General features: G+C 40.9%; 1 protein-coding gene across 2 annotated transcripts; it reads right to left on the bottom strand.

Moving 5' to 3' along the window:
• On the bottom strand, window positions 1–19,567 carry sil1 (SIL1 nucleotide exchange factor). 2 transcript variants are annotated; one of them, XM_052014315.1, is made up of 10 exons: window positions 19,450–19,567; window positions 16,258–16,362; window positions 15,158–15,296; window positions 14,811–14,931; window positions 13,598–13,697; window positions 10,972–11,163; window positions 10,768–10,889; window positions 7,138–7,234; window positions 1,927–2,091; window positions 1–1,287 (listed from the first exon to the last, which is right to left on the bottom strand). In XM_052014315.1, the coding sequence occupies exons 2-10, from the start codon at window positions 16,342–16,344 to the stop codon at window positions 934–936; spliced, it is 1,377 nt and encodes a 458-aa protein (XP_051870275.1). In that variant the 5' UTR covers window positions 16,345–16,362; window positions 19,450–19,567; the 3' UTR covers window positions 1–933. The 2 variants fall into 2 exon arrangements, with proteins under 2 accessions (XP_051870275.1, XP_051870274.1); XM_052014314.1 differs by lacking the exon at window positions 19,450–19,567 and adding an exon at window positions 19,036–19,136 and having other exon boundaries at window positions 14–1,287.

The raw sequence follows: 19,567 nt of genomic DNA, 5'->3' as shown, positions 1-19,567 counted from the left end.
AGGACTTCTAATATTTTCTGTTTTATTTCAGATTTCCAACATCTAAAGAATTTTTTTTGATTTTGATTTACCAGGTAGAGGTTCTCCAAAAAAAGATCAATACAATAACACTGCTGTTAATGAAATACATCATACCATGGTTTTCTTTTGTTCAGCTGAAACAAATACCCTTCTATTCAAATATCAACCTTAAATAGTGTTATGAAGCACTTCATATGAAGCTTTTGACCACATTTAAATTTATTTGGTTTGGATAGAAAAAATTGAAAAAATGCTGCATCTGATTTTGTATTACCCTTGACAATGGGGGGGAAAAAAATGTGTTTTCAGTAGTATGGCATTTAAAATAAACTTGTTGAAAGTGATTAAAAATAAAAGTACTGTATATTAAAATTGCAGAAGTTGCTGAACTTTAAAACATTCTCAAACATTATTTTCCAGGAGTCAATTAGACATTAATACACCATCACTAGTGATCAATTGTTTTAAGTCACCAGTTAACTTTTAAAAGTGAGCAAGAGCAGCATTCGACTTCAGCAACTTTTACTAACCAAAATAGTTCATATGAATAGTACAGATCAGATGTGAATTATAGTGTCCATATCTGGTGTCGTACTTCTGCTGATTTCATAAATAAATATTATCTTGAGAATAGATCAAAAATCAGGATTTAAAGTGAGGTATAAAGCTTCAGAATCAGTTGACACTAAGGGATTGTCAAATACTTAATTTACTTGATAGTACTGTATAAATTATACATTAGACTCAAAGCCAAATGCACAACAGATAAACCCAACTGTATAAGGCACATCAGTACAACCCAAATAGGTATCCAATGTTCACTTTTGCCTCAAGTGCAGGGAGCAAACCTTTCAGAATATTGCCACAAGTTTTTCTTTGAAAAGTTCAAGTTGGAAGCACTTCTAATACCAATCATCCTAGTTTCTGAATGATGCTATTGACAGAGTTCAAGAGTCCCAGGAAATAACCATCTTGGTCCCCTTCTCTCTGCTCTTCAGCAGCCAGGTTCTCATACTCTGATCGGAGCATGATTAGTGAAGCAGTCAGGTCCTGCAAAGCCTGGTACTCATCCCTGCAGGCAGCCATCATAAGATTCATGGTCTTTAACACCTTCTCTCTTGTATCATGTTCAGCAGATGTCAAGAGCTTTGGAACCAGTACACACCAGCCCTGTTCCAGCATGGGTGGCAGCAAGTTAACCTCATCATATTGACGGCATTTCTCCTTATGTTGTGCACTACTATCTTTATCTTCTTGGATGAGCTTCTGTGAATAACCAAAAAAAACTCAGTAATATAATTTTCCAGCTAACATCCAAGTCTCTGAATTTACTGCCTTATTTTTCCAAATCTCATGTTTCAGGTACCCATATTAAAAGACATCTAATACAGGAAACAAATGAGGCAGTAGATTGCATGCAGATTAAGACCTCCAGCAGTAACCAGCTGTCCTTGGTGGGTTAGTTTTACTTTAGGGCCACTGGCTAAACAACTGACTAGCAGCTACAATTTTGTGCCCCATTATCTGCTTGAGCACAATCTATTCCACAATTTTCATACTGATATTTAAAAATGAACTCATCTGCAATGAAATATCTGTAGAGGAAAATTTGGGGGGGGGGCATGGAATTGTGCTGAGATATTTAATAATTGCCACAGTAAGGCAATCAATACTACTCATTACACATCTGCTTTGGAAATTTTCCCAGGTGCAATCCAAACAAGTCTCACACCTGTTACAGGCACAAGATTTACTTAGCTGTCTATTTATGATAGCACAACTTGTAGGCAAACAAAAAAGGTAAAAATTGTGTGAAAGCAATGGTCACAATAAGGATGGCATGCTGACTGTAGAATGGTCTAAAGTAATTCACACCCAAGTCTTTATTTGGGACTATTTCCTCACCTTCTCCATGACCATGTCATATAGCAGAGTCATCACTCGAACATGCAGGGACTCTGTTCCCCTTGCCTGAAAAAGTTGCCGTAGTACTTGCAGGCCACCAAGTTTTAGAAACTGCTGCTGTGCAAAGGGAAAGTGGCGCAATATCGATGCCAATGCAAAGAGAGCCTGAAAAGTAAAGTGAAGAATAAATGGGGATATGCCCAATTGTACACCACTTAAAAATACAATACCCCTCCCTATTTCTCCAAAATTACAGCCTTCAACTGCTTTGGTCCATAGCTCCATCGTTTTACTTAAATATCAACTATCACAGATTTGCCTTTTTATCAATGTCATGAAGCTACAGTTCAGTTTTAAAGTTTTCTCCATTAAAGAGGACTCCAAGATCCAAATGAGTGAATAGGCAAAATTCAGCACTGGAAGCTCAATATAGGGAGGTATGACATTATCCATAATCAATTCAAAATGTTTTTCAGAAGTCTAAAAAGGAAAGAAACCTTCAGATGAATAAATAGGAAAACCTGGTAATATTCAGCAGTATGCTGGACCTCCTGAGTATTTCCAACATTTTCTGTTTTTATTTCAGTACGTTCTTGAAAGGAAGGAAATTTGCAATTATGGACCAGCTAGGAGATTTAGAAAGTCCAATTACACAGATGAGCATAACTAATGGACAGACTCAAAAGACAATAGAATTTCAGTCTTAATCTTACAAGGGCTGGAAAAGAAAAGGGAGAAAGTTTTGTTTGGAAAACCTTGGTCAGGCCTAATATATCCATTTTGGCCACAACATCTCAAAGAGATTTACTGGCCATGGAAGTTTTTATTGAAATATACAAGATGCTAAAAGTGTATGCCAAGATAGATACTGAAATTTCTCCACTAGTGGAAGTCTTGAACAAGGGAACACAAATTAAACAAAGGGGTGGTAATTAAAGCCCAAGGTTCATGGAAATTTCTTTTTGCAGATGATAGTAAGTCTCTGGAATTCTTTTTCTCAGAGGAAAAAAAATCATTCAGGATATTTAAAGAGGGAGCAGAAAAATTATTTAAAGATAAAGGAATTGAGGGCTGTGTAGCACAGATGCAGAGTTGAAGCCTGGGGCAGATCAGCCAAGTTCATATTAGAGTCATACAGCACAAAAACTGGCCCTTTAGCCCACCGTGCCAGCAATCAAGTACCAATCTATACTAATCACATTTACTAGCACTTGATCCGTAACCTACTATGCCTTGACAATTCAAGTGCTTGTCCAGATGCTCAAATATTGAGTATCTGGCTCCACCATATCCTTAAGCAGTGTGTTCCATATTGTAACCTCTCTACATGAAAAGAATTCTTCCTCAGAACCCCTCTAAACTTCTTCCTCCTTACCTTAAACCTATGCCATCTCTTCTTCAACACTTCTGCCACAGGGGAAAGTTTCCTACCAGCTATGCCTCTAATTTCGTATGTTTCTATTGAGTCCTGCCTCAGCCTCCTCTGCTCCATGGAATACAAACCCAGCCTATCCAGCCTCTACTCAAACTGAAACACTCCATCCCAGGGGCATCCTGGTGAATCTTTTCTGCATCTTTTACAGGGCAATCACATTCCTCCTGTAGTGTAACATCCAGAACTGCACATTGTATTCTAGCTATCATCTGAGCAATGTTTTACAAAGTTATATAAAGGCCTCCTTGCTCTTTTACTCTATGCCCTGACTAATGAAGGCAAGGATCCCACATGGCTTCTTCACCACCTTATCTACCTGTACTGCCACCCTCAGCGATCTTTGAATTTGTACAGCAAGGTCCATTTGTTCCTCAATGCTTCCGAGGGCCCTACTATTCATGCTACAGGTGATCCTGTGTAACAGCCGATCAGGTAATAGAATTCACCCTTACAGAATTCGCAAATCACTACCCAAGAACTTGAAATACAGAATAAAACTCACATGCAATTTGTGTGAAATAAAGTACAAAAATAAGCATTCTTTCAACTCATTTCTTGATGCATGTACAGATTATGCAGCTTTGCATTACGAAAAAATGCACAATAATGATGATTTTCTAGGAACTCAACCCCTGTCCTCCATAATGTGGGGGTCACCTGTATATGCCCTACCCTTAAACTCCCCAAAATACCATTTATCAGGATTAAATTCCATCTGTCCAACTTACCAGCTGATCAATATCATTCTGAAGCACGACTACCTTTTCTATAAGCACCACCACTTTGTCTCATCTACAAACTTACCAATTGCATCCCCTACTTTCACATCCAAATTGTTAATGTGTATTGTACACAGAAAGGGTCCCAACACCAATCCCTGTGATACACAGTTAGTCAACAGGCTTTCAATCATGATAGAAACCCTCAACCATCACCCTCTATCTCCTATTATGAAGCTAATTTTGGATCTAATTTGCCTTAGATCACATAGGTTTTAATCTTTTGGACCAGCCTTCCATTTGGGGCCTTCTCAAAGGTCTAACTGAAGTCCATGTAAACCATATCAACCATGCTGCCATCAATACACCAGGAACTCCAAGTGACAAGTCTATGCTGATCAATCCCAGCCTTTCCAAGTGTGGATTAATGCTGTCCCTCAGGACTTTTTCCAATAATTTCCCTATCACTGACATTAGGTTCTCTGGCCCATAATTACCCAGCTTATCCCTGCTACCCTTCTTGAACAAGGGTACCACATTTGCCATTTTCCAGTCATATGGTGCCTCAGCTGTACCCAGTAAAGAATTAAACATTTTCGTCTGGGCCCCAGCAATCTCCTCCCTTGCTTTCCATAGCAGCCTGGGAGCTATCTCATTGAATGGCAAGGAAGCTTAGAGGAGCCAAGTGGCCTACTCCTGTTTGTACTTTATTCTTAGCATAGGTTCAGCAGAATTATGTCAGGACTAAAGGATTAGATGAGTAGTAAGCCTACTTTTATGCAAACATTTCCTCAAGTTTAATTCATTTAGTCAGCCTCCTGAAGTACTAACACAGTGATATATTTGACAGAAAACCTTCACTTGATGAGCTATATCTTCCTCAAATGGTGATGAGACAAGTGAAAATTGATACTTTTAAATCAGGCAGAAGTTGAAATCAGGCAGATCAGCTTTGGGGGTGGGGGGGGGGGGGGGGGCGGTGGTGTCCATGGCCTCCTCTTCTTTTCTTACAAGAGGGTGAATAGCCTCCCTCCATTCTAAACTTCAGTAAACTGTCCATCAAAATAACAGAGTGCATAGGCCATAATCTACATGTTGTAAAATTGAGCTATTACCACAATCCATGCTGCTTTAAAGTCCATTGTAATATTTAAAAGGTGCTGAGTGCAGGCCATACCCAGGTAATGAACAGGTTCCATTTTTACATTCACAAGTCAAAAAAAATACACAAAAATCACTTAACATGGTAACCATATCTCTGCAGTAGTGTAGTGAATGGCACTAAAAGCACCCAAGACTGATAAGAACAATTGCTAAGAGTGGAGAAAGGAAACTAGTTCTGCCATTCACAGGAACAAATGTATGTCAGATTTCCAAACTTCATAATATTATGGTAGCTCATTCATATGTAGGGATGTCCACAAGTCAGGTGTTCGTAACCTGGGGACAGCACGTACAACAGCACGATGGTAATCAATTACGTTTTCTTGGGAATTACAGATGACTTGTCTTCCCCTCGTATCTGTATACTTCATTACTTTCAGAAGAAACAAGAGGCTCAAATGTATATTTTCTAAATATTAAAAAAAGTTTCATGAATTAGAATCCGAGTGCACAACTTTTACCACTATTCATCTTTGAACTAGTTGCCAAAATAAAGTAATCTTTCGTTACAAACAACTCGCTATTTGGGAAATCAGAAAAACATTGCAGATGCTGAAAATCTGAAATAAAAGCAGAAAATCCTGGAAAAATTCAGGTCAGCCAGATTCTGTGAAAAGAGAAATTTAATGTTTCAGATGGAAGATGCTGCTTGACCTGCTGATTCCACCTCCCCACCCCCCCGCCCCCCCACCAACTATTTTCAGTTTTTAGACCCACTATTATGGTTCTAGCAGCCACCTGGAATTTGCTTCTCCCTCCGACCCAGAGGAGGAGGTTTACTTTTCATTTTCTTTGTCATTTCCACCAACTACAATGAGATCCCACCACCAGCCAAACCTTCTCCTCCCCACCCCTTTCTACCTTCCACAGGGACCATTCCCTTCAACTCCCTAGTCTGTTGATCCCTCTACACTCATCCCTCCCTTACTCCAGCACCTTCCCCTGCCTTCTCTGTTGATGTCCTTACACCTCCTCCCTCACCACCATCCAGAAACCTAAAGAGTCCTTCCAGGTGAGGCAAAGGTTCACATGCATCTCCTCCAATCTTGTCTACTGCAACTGGTGCTCCCAATGTGGCCTCCTCTACATCAATGAGACCAAGCACAGACTCGGCGACCATTTCACAGAACACCTACGCTCAGTCACAATGGCCATCCTGAGCTCCCAGTTGCAGACCATTTCAACTCCCCTTCCCATTCCCACACTGACCTGTCCATCCTTGGCCTTCTCTACTGCCAGGATGAAGCCCAATGCAAACTGGAGGAGCAACACCTTGTATTCCACCCAGGTAGTCTACAACCCAATGGCATGAGTTATCCAGTTTTCCTTTCTCTTCCCCCCCTCCCCCCTTCTGATCCTCCAGTCCTCCCACATTTGTTCCCTTTCCCTTGCTCCCTCCACACCCCCTTCACCCATCTTTGTCCCTGTCGCCCATCTGGCTCCAATCACCCACTTTCCACACAGATTCCACCCCCCCACCCCCACCCCCCCAACACCAGTTCCAAGAATCATACACCAGTTCCAAGAACCACTAGGGGAGGTGGTTCCCATTCTCACCTTTCCTTTTCCCGAGTAAAGGAGGTGAGAATGTGTTCCTACTTATCTCCCTCTTATCTTCACACTCCCCTCCCCCCACCTTGCTCCATCTGTTTTCTTTTCCTCAGATCTATCATTCACCTGCCACAGTCTTCCAACTCCACCCCTGTTCACCTCCCCTACCTGCTTGTCATCTTGCATCCTTCCCAATCACCCCAGAATCCTTTGGCTACCTTGCCTCTCCACGCTCAGTTGTGATGCAGAGTTTTGACCCGAAACATGGATAATTTCTTTCCTCCCACAGATGCTGCATGACCTGCTGAGTTCCTCCAGCAGATTGTTACTTTTCATCCATACCTTTTTCTTTACAGCCACAGGATGGTCAGTAGCCAACAATACTAATAATTTCTGCAAACTCCCAGCTTCCATTGCTTCGATCTGAACTTTTGGATTTCTAGGGAATAAAGAGAGAACTTAACTTGTAGTGATGTTTCAAACTTTTCCAGAAAATTCTCTCTTGGCATTATTAAAGTAATCACACACAATAAATCAATGGCAAAGTTATAAGCTACACTCTTGTCAAATTGTTCCACATAGATAAGTCTAGGATCAAAGAATTGAAAGTGAAAAAAAAGTAAAGTTTCATTTATATACTACTTTTCATAATTGTGTGGTCAGAAAATGGTCTGTAACTAAGTCTGAAATGCAGTCACTTCTAAAACATAGGTAAATAGTCAACATACATACAGAAAAATTCTACAGACAGGAGCAGTAACAGCTAGAATATCTACACTAATATTGCAGACAAACAGATATATAATGGCAGGGTATTAGCAAGACCTCACCTGTTCTTCCACAAATAGTACCATGGGATCTTTAACTTCCACTGGTTTAATATCTCATCCAAAAGATTACATTATTAACAGTGCCGTAGTTCTCTTGTACTGATCAAATATCAGCTCCGACTATGTGCTCAGAGCTATGGAGGTGCAATTGATCCCACAACATGGTAACTCAGGACACTATATTGCTGTAAATTTCCATTTAAAAACAAACCCAGAAGACTATTAAAACTATGGTATCGGTATATTATTGTCACTTGTACTGAGGTACAGTGGAAAACTTGTCTTGCATACCGTTCGCAGAGATCAATTCATTACACAATGCATTGAGGTAGGACAATGTATTGAAGTAGTACAGGGTAAAAACAATAACAGAATACAGAGTAAAGTGTCACAGCTACAGGGAAGTACATCGCAGGTACAGTGGCATGCAAAAGTTTGGACACCCTGGTCAAAATTTTTGTTACTGTGAATAGCTGAGTAAAAGATGATCTCATTTCCAAAAGGCATAAAGTTAAAGATGATACATTTCTTTAATATTTTAAGTATGATTACATTTTTATTTCCATCTTTTACAGTTTCAAAATAACTAAAAAGGAAAAAAGGCCCAAAGTAAAAGTTTGGGCACCCTGCGTGTTAAGTACTTAGTAACACCCCCTTTGGCAAGTATCACAGCTTTTTGTGAAATGTCTTCCAATTCTTGTTTTTGGGATTTTCGCCGATTCTTCCTTGCAAAAGCCTTCTAGTTCCGAGAGATTCTTGGGCCGTCTTGCACACACTGCTCTTGAGGTCTATCCACAGATTTTCAATGATGTTTAGGTCAGGGGACTGCGAGGGCCATGGCAAAACCTTCAGCTTGTGCCTCTTGAGGTAGTCCATTGTGGATTGAGGTGCATTTAGGATCATTATCCTTTTGTAGAAGCCATCCTCTTTTCATCTTCAGCTTTTTTTTTTAAACAGACGGTGTGATGTTTGCTTCCAGAATTTGCTGGTATTTAATTGAATTCATTCTTCCCTCTACCAGTGAAATGTTCCCCTGGCCACTGGCTGCAACACAAGCCTAAAGCATGATCGATCCACCCCCATGCTTAACACTTGGAGTGGTGTTCTTTTCATGAAATTCTGCACCCTTTTTTCTCCAAACATACCTTTGCTCATTGCAGCCAAAAAGTTCTATTTTAACTTCATCAGTCCACAGGACTTGTTTCCAAAATGCATCAAGCTTGTTTAGATGTTCCTTTGCAAACTTCTGACGCTGAATTTTGTGGTGAGGATGCAGGAAAGGCTTTTTTCTGATGACTCTTCCAACGAAGGTCATATTTGTGCAGATGTCGCTGCACAGTAGAACAGCGCACCACCATTCCAGAGCCTGCTAAATCTTCCTGAAGGTCTTTTGCAGTCAAACAGGGGTTTTGATTTGCCTTTCTAGCAATCCTATGAGCAGTTCTCTTGGAAAGTTTACTTGGTCTTCCAGACCTTAACTTGACCTCCACCATTTCTGTTAACTGCCATTTCTTAATTACAATACGAACCGAGGAAACAGCTACCTGAAAACGCTTTGCTATCTTCTTATAGCCTTCTCCTGCTTTGTGGGCATCATTTATTTTAATTTTCAGAGTGCTAGGCAGCTGCTTAGAGGAGCCCATGGCTGCTGATTGTTGGGACAAGGTTTGAGTCAGGGTATTTATAAAGCTTTGAAATTTGCATCACCTGGCCTTTCTTAACAATGACTGTGAACAAGCCACAGCCCTAACAAGCTAATGAAGGTCTGAGACCTTGGTAAAAGTTAGAGCTCAAATCTGTTGTGGTGCCCCAACTTTTGCATGGTGCTCCTTTCCTTTTTTCAATCTAAAATTGTACAAAACAAAAATAATACACTAATCTTGTTTAAAAATGTTGAAAAGAATGTTTCATCTTTAATTTTATGACTTTTGGAGATCAGTTCATCTTCTACTCACTTAACTATTCACAGTAACAGAAATTTTGACCAGGGGTGCCCAAACTTTTGCATGCCACTGTAGACAATAAGGGTGCAAGGTAGATTGTGAGGTCAAGAGTCCATCTCATCGTATAAGGGAACTGTTCAATAGTCTTATCACAGTGGGATAGAAGCTGTCCTTGAGCCTGGTGGTATGTGCCCTCAGGCTCCTGTATCTTCTGCCTGATGGGAGAGAAGAGAATGACTCAGGTGGGCAGGGTCTTTAATTACGCTGGCTGCTTCACCAAGGCAGCGGGAGGCGTAGACATGGAGGGGAGGCTGGTTTCTGTGTTCACTGGGCTGGGCACCTCAACCAAGGCCAACCTAATTATTATTGACACCCACATTACCAACGTAGCTCAATGACATCAGATGAGACAACTGATCGTAATATGAAGATAAAAGGCTGGAATAATCTTGGAAGCTTCTAAAAAGAGTAATTATTCTCTCCTGCTGGAATTTATTAATAAATTGCCAGTGTATTGTCAGCCTTGGCAATGAGTCAAATGTCCATACAACACTGGGTTATTTGCCAATGTGCCAATCTGTGATGGGGAGAGATACCTAGTGAATTTTTCACTATCAGCTTCCCTGTGGATCCCAAGAAATTACTGCATTTGAGCTATTAAAGCAAATAAAAGTAGTCACAGAAACTTATGGTGGGAACTTAACACTCCAAGGACCTTCATAAATGATGAGATTTAAGTTTCAAGATGCCACTTAATTGTGAAGGTCCAGAAAGAAAACTACTTGAAAAATGAGTTTTAAGATTTTGTACTTTTCATTCCTGCTATTTTCTATGCATCAATCCAATTTGTCTCTGATTTAATTCTAATTCACCGCATTTCCTTCACCATTCATTTCTTTCCCAGTCCTCAAATCATTGGTTCAAGAGATAGACCATATTCGCAAAAGGTCCCTGATGCTCCATCAACTTTCAACAATTTGCAGCTCAAAAATTAGCTGAAAATGGAGGAAAGTACAAAATTGCCAAGCATGAGAAGGTAGCATTTCCAACATTTTTGGTTGGTATTGATAAACCATTATGCTGAGGTCAGCCTCCACTAATGACAGATCAGACATTACCCTTACATCAGTAATCACATTCTTTATGCATTGTACTGAAAACCCCTCTCCCAGCTTGAAGAAAATCAAACAAGTTGTTACCCTGAAAGTGTGGATCCCAGAACAAAGGCAGCATATTCCTGAATCAGGGGTTCGGTGGCATTTAAGGCATTGATCACAAGTTGCAGCCCACCAGTGGACACCAGGTGCTTGGCATTGTCCACCTATGAACAAGTATAAAGAAGTTATGCCTTACCACTAACTCCCAGCAGTTATCTAGCTCATGAAACAAAAGTTTGCCTGTACCTGATGGACATAATATTCCAGGTCATAAAGAGCTCCAATTTTCTCCTCTAGTGTTGCACTGGTGCTGTTGAATTTGTCAATGAGTTTATTGATTATTTCCATATCAGTCTCCATCATCACATTCATTGCTTCAAAATCTTTCATCAACTCCTTTATTGGGCGGAAGGTCTTCCTCACTTTCTCCTGATGGTCCTGGATGAAAACAAACAAGAGGCCAAAGTTGATTTTTCTGCCATTCGAAGCTCTGGAACTCTCACTCTAAACCTCTTGCCATAAGCCTTCATACACCTGTCCCAAATGATATACTTTGGGACTTCCTATATTGTTAGGCTCACAAGTTGAATACATGATTCTGATTTCTACACCACAAATTCTCGGCATATAAGGGGCTTCAATCATTATATCACTTCCATCTAAAGCCCCTTTGTAACGATACTTTCACAGGCACCATAATCCTTTATGTTCACAGTTTTCAAGTAGGGTTCTGTTTATATACAAATCCAGAAGTCTATTAAACCTGTGGGGATACTTCAACCAAGAGACAACAGATCATTTTATTACCACATTGCCAACAGGGCTCAATGACCTTTGGAGATGAGGTCGGGCAAGACAACTCACAGCGTGAAGGTCAAACCATGAATTATCCTGTGCATCAGAGGAGGCTTCTGATTGGAGCACATGTTGATATCTCCTATTTTTCTTTTGTGATGAGCAAGATACCATAGTAGAGAATTTTTACTTAATTTTGACTAGCTGGTTCACATGATAGAAGTAACTTTGCTCCCTTAGAAATAATCTGACTCGCGGCCTACAAATTAGATCTGATAATTGCACCCTGATTTGGATGATGCTATTATTGTGGACAAGCACCCTCATGGCTAACGAAGCTTAGCAGCAAATCATAGACCTCAGTGTAAATTTTCATCATTAAATTTCAGCAGAAATTATGAACAAAGCCAAATACAAAGCATGCTGGAGATCAGAAATAAAAACAACAGAAAATGTTCTTATCCGATGAAAGGTCAATCGGAGACATCAACTCCATTTCTCTCCTCTAACCTTGCCCAATCTGTTAACATTTTCATCATTGTTTTTATTCCACAAATTTACTATGTGCAGGACCAACAGGAGAAAAGGGTGGGAACAAGAACAAACTTGCATTTATACAAATCCTTTTACAGCCACAGCACATTTCAATCCTTTAGATCCAGTGGACCACTTTTGAAGTGAATTCACTGTTGAAAGCAATCACACCAAGTAGTGTGATGGCAAAAAAGATGCTTGTAGTATTAATGGGTATTTCACAATAACAAGTTACTGAAGACACCTTAACCCTTAATCCAAAAATCAGAGTTTCAATTCCCTGCTTTTAGAAAAAGTCTCCTTGAGGGTCATTATTTGCCAGAGACTCATTAGTAAAGGTTCTGGAATAACGAAACTGCAAATAGTCTTTCACGTTAATCTGACTGACAGTTCACATTCAATAAAAAGGTTTTGTTAATTTTTAGTATGCCGTTTCTGCTGCTCTGCATAAGATTGGATAAATATGAATAATTAGCTTTAAAGATCAATGTACTTTGAGGCTCTGGACAATTTGTTAGAAACCTCATTATTCCATAGAGCAAAGTGTTGCAGTTAGTGGCAAGTTTACTGTTGAAACTGGGTAAGCTAGACATCATATAGACAAACAAAAACTCATTGAAGCAAATCTGCCCCTGAAATTTGCTTATAAAGAGAAAGCACATGGTGCAAAATAACCCAAATTATAGTAACTTGATCTTTCCAATATAGTCCACGTAAACAGAGCTCATCAATAACTGATTCTTAATTGGATGTATCTCCAAAAAAAATCCCAGACCAACAGATTCTTAAGTTGGCCCTTGTTAACTGTAGTAAGCAATCCAGCACCTCAAGTGTATTCCAATCATTTTAACTGCAACATAGCTCATATTTATACAAGCTCCTCAATTCCCTTGTCCAATAACCCTAAATATCCTTCTTCAATGAAAAAAGTTGACTTTTTCCCCCCCAAAAATGACAAATACAAAAGTAAATGAAAGGGTTAATAATTATTCAATTCCCAGCAAAACTTAAGTGAATTAGCAGTACATGGAAGGAAGTTTGATGTTACGGCTGTCAGTTTAATTCAGCACTTAAGTTAATAGTGGCAAATCATATTTCATTAAAACAAAATTACTTTAACATTTTACTTTTTTCCCTCCTTAATAAAGTAGGTGCCTTCAAATTAAAGGTCATGGGGGCAGGGAGGGTAAGATGCAGACTGCAGATATAGAGGCAGTTGGAAGGCGAAATATTTTTCTGCACCCTGCTCTCTGATGATCCAGGACAATGGCTCGAAACAGAGACTAAAATTTCAGGTTACTAGAAGGGTAATTCACAATGTCACATCAGCTGTGAGCTCCACAGAATTTATATCCTTTTGTAGTAGCGTGAAAGAAAACTGATTACAACAAAAAATGCTTAAGGGAAAGATCACAGGTATTCTTGTAACTTGCAGAATTACACAACAGTTTCATCATCAAGGCAAATTACTTCCACCAATTTCTGCAAGCAGCAGGCTTTGTTCTTCAAAATTCAGGGCAATCCCTTTCTAAAGGCACTTTACCTCCTCAACCTCTATGTTGCCTTCTTGTTTCATTAACTTCAAGGCCCTTTTCAGCTCCTCAGCTGTGAAAGATTTGGAGTTCGTATTCACCATTCCCTGCCTAAAAGGGATAAATCAAATCAGTGACCAGGAGTCCCAATGATGTCATCTTCTATACGGATGAAATAGCCACATTCAATTCCTGCAATTAAATCTGAGCTTGAACTTGCAGAATTTAAGAATGGCATTTGCTGGATGTTCAGTTGAATTCACATTAAGCCTTCGTATTAAACTGGTTTCAGCCTAAAGTTTAATTCACCACCAGGTTTCCCCCATCCTCACACTGTCTGGCCTAAAGATAATATGCTTTTAAATAAAAGGTTTTTAAAACGCTTTGCTGAGGGGCACATTTGAGACGTTAAAATACATAAATCTTTCTGATCATTTTGTCTGTGTAAAATATCCAATAGAACCCAGTACCCAACCCAAGCTTGATGGGACCCAAACTCGTGTCGAGTTGAGATCATGAATCAGAAAGGTTGAGTCCTCAGACTTGATTTAGGTAAAAAAAATAAAATCACCACTTGTTCAGCGTGACAGTGGGGAATATCTGTCAAGTGGTAAATAGCTGGTAAATTGTACTGACAAAGGTGTTTCATCACACACAGAGAGACTCACATATACAGACAACTAGTGTGATCAAGTGGCACACTAAATACTATATTAGATCTAGAGAGTTGTACAATATTGTACAAATCTTAGAAGTACACACAGGGCCCCTCAGATTCAGAGTTAAAGGATGGGTCTACTATTATCAAGAAAAAAAAAATCATCATGGTAACCACAAAGCCCCTTCAATCCTCTCTTCTTATTGCCCCAGAGATTTGGGGGGGGGGGGGGGGGGGGGGGGGGGGGGGTGGTTTTAAGGTCTCAATCACAATCCCCAGTCCCCTAGAGCAATCGATTCCAAGCTCTTGCCAAAGGTGAGCAACATTCAACTCTCATCCCTAGGCTAATAAATGGTAAGATTGGAGGAGCTTTACAGTCACTGACTGTTCCTCCATGACTCTTGTGCCTGCACACCCCCCTCCAGGAGCTCCTGCAGTCCATCTCCTCAACACCCTTTCATCCCAATCCACCAGCTAGATTGACAAGGCACAACTGCATACAAGAGGTCAAGTCATGATCGGGTTTCAGTTTTATACTGGAGCGGATATCTAACACAGAAGGATACCTTCTTCCTTGTTTCCAGTACTTCAGTCCACTATTTCCTCTTTCATCATCTGGGATCTTTGCTTCATTTTTTCCGGTCTCCAAGTTTAACCGAACATGTAGACCTGCAGGAATTGCTTGACCTGTAGAGAGAAAAACAGCAAACATCGTTGCCAAATAATTGGAGCAGGTGAGAGATGACAGTGGACAGGATTTAGTTGCTGTTGGGAGTGTTGTTTCCTTGGCTTGATGAAAGAGGCAGAGCAAGCAATGTGTTGATTGTGAGATGATAGATTATGATGGAAACCAACACTGCTGCTCCTGACAGACCACAGTGTCTGTTTCTCAGATACACAAAGTAGTTGTTACCTGGTTTAACTGTTTGCCATTCACTCGTTGGGTAAAAGACCTCCATGTCTTCAGGGTCCAGATCATCCTCCACTGTTCCATCCTCTACTTTTCCAACATCATCTTCTGTCTGTTCCAGCACCGTAAGAGCAGACGCTTTCTGGAGACACATGGACAGAATAAATATCAAAAGCATTAAAACAATTCTTCAATTTTCCCAGAGTTTTACAAAACTTGTTGACAAGTACCGAGTTAGCCTAACTAAACTAAACCTGGCATTGTTGCTGGGTTTCAAAATGTACAGAAGCTCTCTCAGTTACACCCTTGCATTCAATTCATAAGTATACTTGTGGAATGGGCAATACTTGACTAGTTACAGTTGTAAGTTTGCCTTGCACTGACTCTGATGCACCCTTAGACTTTCACCTCAATGCTACAGTTCCTTTCAAAGTTGGCAGCACCGAACAAAAGACATTGCACCTCCATAGAGGATGATCCAGCACCTCTAAGAGAAACATCATTGCAGAAAGCAAGTTATGCAGAGAGGAAAAGTACATTTTAAAATATGACAGGGAACCATTATTGAGCAGATTGGCTTTCCTTAGGTCTTCAAAATCAACTAGAATAAAATTTAAGAGATTCCAGTAGGAAGTCACAACTTCAAAGTTTTATAGTAGTGCATTTTCAAAAAAGGGCACCTTTAAGTTGAAACTCCACAGCAACTGGTCAACTTCACCACAAACATTCACTGCATTTCAACTGAATAAACAGTTTGGGATATGCTGAGAAATAAATTTATTTCTCTTTTTTGTGCAGACTTAATTTCTCATGTCTCTCTTTCTGTAACACAAGGATTACATTTTGATGAGGTTGACTGTACATTGACATAGATGTCCTGTCACTACAATTCAAGTTATCTATTTACTGTATATGTGCCAAGAATCTACATTATGTTTAGATACTTGGCAAACAAAGGCATTTTATACAGCACATAAACTCTAATTTTCAGGGTTTTGACGTTCCAATAAATGTTTTGCTACATGTGCATTCCATTCCAACAAAGTATGATTGCCATTGCTCCCATTCTATCCCCTTCTGCAACACCTCTCCCAACTACTCACCGGCTGTTGGCTAACATCACTCAAGCTGGAAGTGAAACACTGCGCAGAAATCAGCAGCAACACCAGGCTCAAATGCAAAAGTTCCATTGTCAGAATTTCCACAACCTATAATACAATTAGTGCAGTGTTGTGAAAATGTACAAATGCAGAACACTGAAGCAGTCTTTACTTTCTTAGGAGGTTCCATTTGTCACTGAACACTAACACACTTCTGCAGATGTACTGTTGAAAGTATCCTGACATCGTCTGGCACAGCAATTCAAATACACAAGAATGTAAAAACCTGCAAAGAGTAGTGGACTCTGCCCAATACATCACGGGCACATTCCTCTCCACTATCAGTAGTATCTACAGGAGGCATTGCCTCAATATCCATCAAAGAATCCCATCATCCAGATTATGCCATCTTCTTGCAACTACTATTGGGCAGGAGGTACAGAAGCCTGAAATTCCACACCACCAGGTTCAAGAACAGCTACTTCCCTTCAACCATTCAGTTCTTGAACCAACCGGCAAAACCCTAATCACTACAGTTTAGCAACACTATGGCCACTTTGCATTAAAATGGAATTTGTTCTTTTTGTTCAAATTGTGTTCTTTCTTGTAAAAATAGTGTATAATTTTTGTTTTTCTTGTGATTGCTGCTTATATGGTTCTACATGCCTGTGATGCTGCTGCAAGTTTTTCATTGCACCTGTGAATACATGTAATTGTGCATACAAACTCAACTTCGATTTTGAATTATCAAACCATAATCGCATATTTACAGTAGCTGCCACATTTATCATACTGCAAGTTTTTTTTTGCTTTCATGTTAGGAAAGTTGCATATTTGTTGCCTGTCCATTGATGCTCCCAGGAAATTGGTGATATAACCAAGTGACCTGTTAGGCCAATTCATAGGCTAACCATGCAATTGTGGGGCTAGAGTCATACACAGACCAGACAACAGAAGGACTGCAGTGAACATTACATTGACTGGATGGAACTTGTCAATATTTTATGACTACTTTTTTGATTATATTCATTATTTTTATATGAATTCCACAGAAGCTCTGGTTTCTGGATTACTGGTGCTCCAGATTACTCTTGGTTATACAGCACGGAAACACGCCCTTCAGCCCAACTGATTCTTCTGTACCCTCTGTGTTTCATGGTTATACTATGATCAATAGGCTGAGCAATGGGCCAATTATCATAAGAAAAGAGCCAAATCATTAAACAAAGATTCACTTTTATCATTTACACACAGAATGCAAGCTTCAATGGCTTGGCCAGCAGTTATTGCCCAACTTCTTTGGAGACAGTGACTCTGAGTGCTTCTTGAACCACTGCAGAATGTGCTGATCTCTTATCCTTTTAATACTCCAACTAAAATACTATTTGAGAAGCCTTGGTTTTAGCAGGTATTGGCTCCTCCCACTAGAGACCTGAAGACTCAACAGAAAGTGATTGTAATAGGAATCTTCAAATCTGATATATGCTCCAAATCAAAACAATATCCCACTTTGGCAGCTCAATCACATTATATAAACTGCTACTTCAATAAAGTACTGAAGGAGTGCTCTACTATGCTCACAGTCTGGTCTCCTTAACTGCACATTCATAATTCCATGACAGTGTTCAAAGCAATTTCAAAGCAAATTACTTAATCCTCAAAAAAAAAACAAAGCATGATCTAATTACAGTATTTATTGCATTGGAGGATCCCTTGAACAATGCAAAAGAAAAATTGGCCACCTTGTACTCAACATTACAAGTTGTTACACTTCAGTGTTTTACACTGTAAAGCTCTGGACTTGTTAGGTTCTCAACAGCATTTACCAGGCACCACGATGAAAGATCATGCATGTCCCAATGCCAAACTCAAAAGCTCTACAACTCCTGATACACTTGCTTTGAAGCTGACAGGCCTACATCACAAGTGTTATGGCCAGTTAATTACCCAGTTACACACTTACTGAAAAACACTCAGAGCTGAGTCACTCTCCCTTGTTTACTTTCTACACACCTAAAATAAAAGTTGTGTTTAACATCTTAATTCTTTTTTTTACTCAATTTGTAAAATTAACCTGCACATCTTAACCTCACTAGTTCAGAACCTTTGACAAGACTGGGACATCTCACATGTTCTCAACCCCAAAGTCTATTCCACAGTCCAGGATTTCCTCCCTGCCCACCAGTCCTCCATCCAGCAATCTCCTTTAAACCTCATCACCCCCCACCCCTCACTCCACAGCAAACCCCACCACCCACCCCTCATCCAACACACCCCTCCCTCCACAGTAAGCCCCACCACCCACCCCTCGTCCAACACACCATTCCCTCCACAGCAGGCCCCACCGCCCACCCCTTGTCCAACACAGACCTCCCTCCACCCACCCCTCATCCAACACACCCCTCCCTCCACAGCAGACCCCACCACCCACCCTCATCCAGCATAGCCCTCCCTCCACCCACCCCTCATCCAACAACTCCTCCCTCCACAGCACACGCCACCACCCCCCCTCGTCCAACACAGCCCTCCCTCCACAGCAAACCCCACCAACCACCCCTCATCCAACAGACCCCTCCCTCCCTAGAGAACCACACCACCCACCCCTCATTCAACAGACCCCTCCCTCCCTCGACAGGCAAGATGAGATATCTTTATTAGTCACATGTACATCAAAACACACAGTGAAATACATGTTTTGCATAGAGTGTTCTGGGGCGGGGGGCAGCCCACAAATGTCGCCACACTTCTAGCATCAACATAGCATGCCCACAACTTCCTAACCTGTAGGTCTTTGGAACGTGAGAGGAAACCCACACAGACACGGGGAGAACATACAAACTCCTCCCAGACAGTGGCCAGAATTGAACCTGGGTCGCTGGCGCTGTAATAGCATTAGGCTAACTGCTACACTACCTCGCCTCTATGACTACGGTCACTCCAAAACCCCTCCCTCTGCAGCAACCTCAATCTCAACCCCCGGACCCACCTCCCATCCAATTTACCCCTCGCTCGCTCCTTCCCTCCACAACCAACCCCAACCTCTACCTCTACCTCTACCCCAACCCCAACCCCAACCCCTACCCCTACCCCTACCCCTACCCCTACCCCTACCCCTACCCCAACCCCTACCCCTACCCCAACCCCTACCGTCCCTGAGCCTGCTCTCCAGTGCAGGAAAGCCCGCTGTGTACCCACACTGACTGCCGGCGGGTCGGTCTATCCCTGATCCACTCCCCGGACACTCGCAGCGACCCACGCCGCTGACTTGCCTTCCTCTCCTGTCTCCACGTCACTTTGTTACTCTACGCCGCTC

Source organism: Pristis pectinata, chromosome 4, assembly GCF_009764475.1.
Source record: "Pristis pectinata isolate sPriPec2 chromosome 4, sPriPec2.1.pri, whole genome shotgun sequence".
Classification (NCBI taxonomy): Eukaryota; Metazoa; Chordata; class Chondrichthyes; order Rhinopristiformes; family Pristidae; genus Pristis; species Pristis pectinata.
Note: the sequence above shows the minus strand (reverse complement) of the source record. Positions and strands in the feature narration are given on the sequence as shown.